Genomic DNA, 7500 nt, shown 5'->3' with positions numbered 1-7500 from the left:
ACGCAACACACACACACACACGCAACACACACACACACACCTAAGTATATATATGAATATAAATATATATATATATATATATATATATAATATATATATATAATCTATATATATATATATATATATATATATATATATTATATATATATATATATATATATATATATATATATATATATTTATATATATATATATATATTATAATATATATATATATATATATATATATATATATATATATATATATATATATATATATATATATATATATATATATATAGTGGAAAGTTTAGAATTTCCGTAATAATGTCTTCATCTTTAGGAATTATTCGTTCACCAATACATCTACAGAAAGCTTGGAATCTCAGCTACAGATTACTTTATTTTTCGCCATAAATACGCTTAAACAGTCGTAATGTCACTTCCCTCGTAATGACGCATGGTAACTTTGTAACTGGCTCTAAACTATCCGAACAATGGTGGACTCCCTTATGAAATATTTCTCCGGCGAGCATAAAACCGTATCCAGAGGGGTAAAAAAACATTATAAATTTGATCATGTTTTGACTTTTACACATTCTGATCACAAGACATATGAAAAGTTCTAGCCAGCGTGGGGAATAAAAAGTACTGAATTTCTTTTTTTAGAACCACGATGGCCGACGTTGCTGGGCGACGTGACATCAGACCATTGAATCCAATTCCGTCGAACACACTGGGCTGCCAATTCCGCACCATTTGACGCATCCCGTCGGCAATTAAAAATACAGTCTCCAAACCAAGATGGGACCACACCCTTCGTGTCTTTGTCGCTTTCCTAAAATACTAACGAAAGATTGAAAATGGAGAGGCTTCGTATGGGAACAAAACAGACACCGAACGTTTCGGGTACACAAATAAACGTGAAAAACAAATAAATAAACTGCAAAATAACTTGCATCGTCCTGTACAGACGATACAAGTTATATTGCATTTATTTTATACTGTAAAGAAGATAAATCCCAAAGTCTGGTACTGTCACGGTGCAAATACCAAATCGGCATTAATGTCACTAACCATTGTAGTATTCGAGACAATTATCTTTAAAATCCATCAGAAGGTTGTGGCACGGGTTGTGGAACGGACTCGAGTAAATCATTTCACCCTGCTTGCAACTGTGTGAACACCAGACTCACGAGTCCCCATAAACATGTTTCAGCCTATTATGAATGTTTACGACTGCACGTGTCTCTGTAGTAAGGAACTCACCCACAACACGCTGGTTGTGGCATCATTTTGTCTGTGCTTTCTTCGACCGACATCTTGAAGCAGCGTTTATTTTTTCTTTAATAAAGAAATTTCTTTAAATAAGTAAAGAAATAGCAGCTTAACCAAATGTGGTGACCTAATAGATGAATAAATTACGCACCTTTTGCTGTGCAATTTATACTGATGAGTACAAAACGATCGAAGTTATTTTATAGGTGATAATACTTTTTTCTTCCATGGTTTTTATATATACATTTATCATTATTATTACTGTTATTATAATGATTGAACAAACCCTTCCGCCTCCCTTATCCCAACCCCATATTTCATCAACAGGACTGCAAGGTAGATACGCGGGCCCAGGCAAATCTGGCCAAGGTAAATAATTGGATAGTTTTGGTAGATTGATTTATGCCAAGAAATGTTCAAGGAAACTATTTTGTTTCTTTGTTTTTTGTGTGTGATTTTTGTTGTTGTTGTGTTGTTTGTTTTGCATGACAATTGTTTCAGGATGGGCTCGTGTCCATTCCGTGTCAGAGGATCGTTGAAGACCGATTGGCAAGCACTCCAGTGCGACCCTAATCGGTTGATAAGGGAACGCACTGTAATGCGCTAGCTGCGATTATTATATAATTAAATAATTATATTATTATTATTATATATATTATTATATAATCCCATTAAATCATGGTGGCTTGAATATCTGTATGTATGTGTGTTTGTGCGTGTTGTGTGTGTGTGTGTGTTTGTGCGTGTTGTGTGTGTGTGTTGTGTGTGTGCGTGTTGTGTGTGTGTTTGTGCGTGTTGTGTGTGTGTGTTTGTGGGTGTGTTTGTGCATGTTGTGTTGTGTGTGTGTGTGTTTGTGCGTGTTGTGTGTGTGTGTTTGTGCGTTTTGTGTGTGTGTGTTTGTGTGTGTATGTTTGTGCATGTTTTGTGTATGCGTGTTTGTGCGTGTTGTGTGTGTGCGTGTTGTGTGTGTTATGTGTGTGCGTGTTGTGTGTGTGTGCATGTGCGTGTTGTGTGTATGTGTGTGTTTGTGCGTGTTGTGTGTGTGTGTTTGTGCGTGTTGTGTGTGTGTGTTGTGTGTGTGCGTGTTGTGTTTGTGTGTGCATGTGCGTGTTGTGTGTATGTGTGTGTTTGTGCGTGTTGTGTGTATGTTTGTGTGTGTGTGTGTGTGTGTTTGAGCGTGTTGTGTCTGTGCGTGTTGTGTGTGTGCATGTGCGTATTGTGTGTGGGTGTCCATGTGCGTGTTGTGTGTGTGTATGCATGTGCGTGTTGTGTGTGTGTGTGTATGTTTGTGCGTGTTGTGTGTGTGTGTACATGTGCATGTTGTGTGTATGTGTGTGTATGTTTGTGCGTGTTGTGTGTGTGCGTGTGTGTATGCATGGGAAACAACGTTTACCTTTACAAGGCCGTCGATCTGAGAATGTTCTTTATTAACAGTTTATCATTTTTATCCTATTTTATCTTCAGTCTAATTTGTAAGATTCCGACCAGCCCAACAGTAAACAGTTTGGAAGTAATATGTACAAAAGTGACCTGTAGATAGAGGAGAAACAAAATATATACCTGTAGATAGAGGAGTAACAAAATATATACCTGTAGATAGAGGAGTAACAAAATATATACCTGTAGATAGAGGAGTAACAAAATATATACCTGTAGATAGAGGAGTAACAAAATATATACCTGTAGATAGAGGAGTAACATAATATATACCTGTAGATAGAGGAGAAACAAAATATATACCTGTAGATAGAGGAGTAACAAAATATATACCTGTAGATAGACGAGTAACAAAATATATACCTGTAGATAGAGGAGAAACAAAATATATACTGCTCTCCACGATAAAGATTTAACAATGGCTGGACTGAACAACTCAATTGTTCAAAGAAAAGATTTACCTTATCAATTCTTACCTTATTTGCATTGTGGAGAAGTTTCCTTAGTCTGTGGGTTTGAGTGTATGGGTGTATGTGTGTAGGCGTGTATGCGTGTTTGGATATTTGTGTGTAGGCGTGTATGGGTGTATGGGTGTATGGGTGTATGGGTGTATGGGTGTATGGGTGTATGGGTGTATGGGTGTATGGGTGTATGGGTGTATGGGTGTATGGGTGTATGGGTGTATGGGTGTATGTGTGTAGGCGTGTTAGTGTGTATGTGTGTATGGGTGTCTGTGTGTAGGCGTGTATGGGTGTATGTGGGTATGGGTGTATGTGTGTAGGCGTGTATGGGTGTATGTGTGTAGGCGTGTTAGTGTGTATGTGTGTATGGGTGTATGTGTGTAGGCGTGTATGGGTGTATGTGTGTATGGGTATATGTGTGTAGGCGTGTATGGGTGTATGTGTGTATTGGTGTATGGGTGTAGGCGTGTATGGGTGTATGTGTGTATGGGTGTATGTATGTAGGCGTGTATGGATGTATGTGTGTGTGGGTGTATGTGTGTTGGCGTGTTAGTGTGTATGGGTGTATGTGTGTAGGCGTGTATGGGTGTATGTGTGTATGGGTGTATGTGTGTATGTCTGTAGGCGTGTATGGGTATATGTGTGTAGGCGCGTTAGTGTGTATGCGTATATGGGTGTATGTGTGTAGGCTTTTATGGGTGTATGTGTGTATGGGTGTATGTGTGTAGGCGTGTATGTGTGTAGGCATGTATGGGTGTATGTGTGTATGGGTGTAGGCGTGTATGTGTGGGCGTGTATGTGTGTAGGCCTGTATGGGTGTATGTGTGTAGGCGTGGTTGTGTGTATGGGTGTATGTATGTAGGCGTGTATGGGCGTATGTGTGTATGGGCGTATGTGTGTAGGCGTGTATGTGTGTATGGGTGAATGTGTGTAGGCATGTATGGGTGTATGTGTGTGTGGGTGTATGTGTGTATGGTTGTATGTGTGTAGGCGTGTATGGGTGTATGTGTGTAATTGGTGTATGCGTGTTTGGGTGTAGGCGTGTATGTGTGTATGGGTGAATGTGTGTAGGCATGTATGGGTGTATGTGTGTGTGGGTGTATGTGTGTAATTGGTGTATGCGTGTTTGGGTGTATGTGTGTATGTGCGTATGGATATATGTGTGTATGGGTGTATGTGTGTATGGGTGTGTGTGTATGGGTGTATGTGTGTATGGGTGTATGTGTGTATGGGTGTGTGTGTATGGGTGTATGTTTGTATGGATATATGTGTGTATGGGTGTATGTGTGTAGGCGTGTATGGGTGTATGTGTGTATGGGTGTATGTGTGTAGGCGTGTATTGGTGTATGTGTGTATGGGTGTATGTATGTCACTGCGTGGAATCAGCGCTATTTCAGTTGGAACTCCCAGGGGACCAATAACCCTTCCTGCTCGCTACCTGCATGAGGTCATTGGAGTTCAACTGGTATCAGGCAGTGCCGTGTCCAATGGGGGCAATTATGGATATTTATGGTCTTATAATATGTCGGTATAGCGGGAAAACAATAACAGACTCGTTCACTTCATTATTTTGATTTGAAAAATCAGTTGTCTTTCTAAACATCAGTGAACATTTGACATTCTTGTGGTTAATAGTTTTCTTTGAATATCACAAATTGTTGATCTAATTTTAAGTGCTTGTAAATTATGGTGCACTTAAATAAAAAATTTGTTATTCAAAACTCAGCGGCAGTTACTCAAGAATTTTAATAAATATCAAAAGTACATATATGCATCTATGTTCCTGTGCAATATTATCATATTGGCAGTTGATTTTCTTGATTTATTCATGGTTTAGTAGGTTCTGTATATTGTTTTTACCAATTCCGTTCCTCTCAAACAGTTGTGTTGATCATAACAGTAAACTGATATGATTTATGTCTTTATGTGGTAAAATAACTCATATAGATAATATTTTATTGTCCAGTAAAGACTAAAAACCAATATTGTGTATGATGTCAATATCTCAATTTACTATCAATCGGCCTATAAAGTATGACTTCTTTACAAGAAAAAAATCAATCACCCAACAAGGTTACTGGACATGCTACAAATATTGCAGTAACAATCAACAATTACAACTAACACTAACCACTGGTACTGTTAAATTAGATGATTTGCTCAAACAGACGGACGTAGTATGTGGACAAAAGAGGATTCAAAATTATGAGGGCATATAGTTTATTCCAAGTAGTAACCTTTTTCTCCTTATTGACCAACTACATTCAAAACGAACACACTGTCCATACAGGTTATATAGAATCATCTCCTTTCCTTCAAGAATACACATTTAGTCATTGTCTTATAAAGTCATCTGATATACCATTGAACTACAGTCAGTCAAATTTAGAGATAAAACAACTGAAAAACAATCAGAGTCAAATCAGTACAACACCACAGGCATACCACAGCAAGATCATTTAATTTATGGGAAATCACTGCCATATATATCTGGACGCTTCAGTCTATAAAAAGTTAACACATTCACTTGTGCACAAAAGGAGAACTTGAACTTACATTATATTACTTATTCAACATGCAAGAATACCCTAAACATTGACACCTATATGACACTATAAAGTCGGCATTTCCTGAGACAACCACACAAAAGCAGTACCCTATACATCTTCAAACTATAATGCCTAACAGTCATAAAAAAAATTTGACTTGAATCGTAAGGGATTTAAGTAAAGAAAAAAGTTATCAAGCCATTAAAAAGTTGGCTTTCAAATGTGCCCAAAACTCATAATATTTAAATCAGTTAAATGCTTAAAAAATAATACTAGTATTATTTTCGTCTAATGGTTTATATTTTATTCCTAAACTGATATTTGGACATAATTCATGGCATGGAATACTATGGGAGAGAAAATAAGGATCTCACCAAGTCATGCCAAATAAGAAATTTACAATAAAAAATTCATATCTTTTAAGGTTTTACTGCCCGGACAACAAAACTTGGCATGTGTCAAGATCATCATTTTTACTTTATAATGATGCTTGTTTCAATCATTTTCTGCCGCTGGGAATTAAATTATTGATATGCAAATTACAACAAATTAATTTTATTGATAGCTCAAAAACCACTAAATTGACACCTCTCTTATGAGCAGTCTTAAGAGGATACATTATTATCAACCATGGCATATGATGAAAGAAACCTTTGCTTTGCTTGTGGTGAGGGAACAATTTTCATATTTGTGTTAGCAACTGAGCAATACCATAAAATATTGCAACAATTAATTACCATCAGCGGCATCACAGATTCCCCCTGACCGCTACCTGTTCCACCCATGGACTGACCCCACTAATGGGGTCAGGTTGACCTAGCACTGAAATACCGCTCAGAGGGGAAAATGCCACGCAGTGATGTAGGCGTGTTAGTGTGTATGTGTGTATGGGTGTATATGTTTAGGCGTGTATGGGTGTATGTGTGTATGGGTGTATGTGTATATGGGTGTATGGGTGTATGTGTGTATGGATGTATGTGTGTATGGGTGTATGTGTGTAGGCGTGTATGGGTGTATGTGTGTAGGCGTGTAGGTGTGTATGTGTGTAGGCGAGTTAGTGTGTATGCTAGTCTAGAATAATATAGTCTCAGTGATTACTAAGCACCATAGAGCACTTGTCAGTGGATTAATGGGCGTTAAATAAGTATATTATATGATAATAATAATAATACTAATAATAATAATAATAAATAATAATATAATAATAATAATAATAATAATATAATAATAATAATAATAATAATAATAATAAATAATATATAATAATATAATAATAATAAATAGATAATAATAATGATAATATAATTAATAATAATATAATAATAATAATAATAATAATAATAATAATAATAATAATAATAATATAATAATAATAATAATAATATAATAAAATAATAATAATAATAATGATAATACAATATAATAATAATAATAGTAATGATAATAACAATAGTATATAATAACAATAGAAATGATAATAACAATAGTAAAGATAATAACAATAGTAATGATAATAACAATAGTAATGATAATAACAATAGAAATGATAATAACAATAGTAATGATAATAACAATAGAAATGATAATAACAATAGTAATGATAATTACAATAGTAATGATAATAACAATAGTAATGATAATAACAAAGTAAGATAATGTATAATAAACAATAGTAATGATAATAACAATAGTAATGATAATAACAATAGTAATGATAATAAACAATAATGTAAATAGTATAATAACAATAGTAATGATAATAACAATAGTAATGATAATTACAATAGTAATGATAA

At 35.3% G+C, this 7500-nt stretch overlaps 1 protein-coding gene across 4 annotated transcripts in view; it reads left to right on the top strand.

Annotated features, from left to right (window-relative positions):
- Positions 1-7500, top strand: part of LOC144978842 (snaclec agkisacutacin subunit A-like) — a 41240-nt gene that overhangs the window by 29421 nt on the left and 4319 nt on the right. For 3 of the 4 annotated variants that reach the window (XM_078925403.1, XM_078925400.1, XM_078925402.1), the window contains one exon: positions 1585-1626. The exons of the other annotated variant lie outside the window; for it this stretch is intronic. In XM_078925403.1, coding sequence (XP_078781529.1) covers positions 1585-1626 — 42 coding nt within the window. The remainder of the gene's footprint in view (positions 1-1584; positions 1627-7500) is intronic. 4 annotated transcript variants of the gene reach the window in all.

Source organism: Berghia stephanieae, chromosome 8 (genome assembly GCF_034508935.2).
Source record: "Berghia stephanieae isolate SIO BIC M18660-M18661 chromosome 8, UCSD_Bste_1.3, whole genome shotgun sequence".
Taxonomy (NCBI): Eukaryota; Metazoa; Mollusca; class Gastropoda; order Nudibranchia; family Aeolidiidae; genus Berghia; species Berghia stephanieae.
Note: the sequence above shows the minus strand (reverse complement) of the source record. Positions and strands in the feature narration are given on the sequence as shown.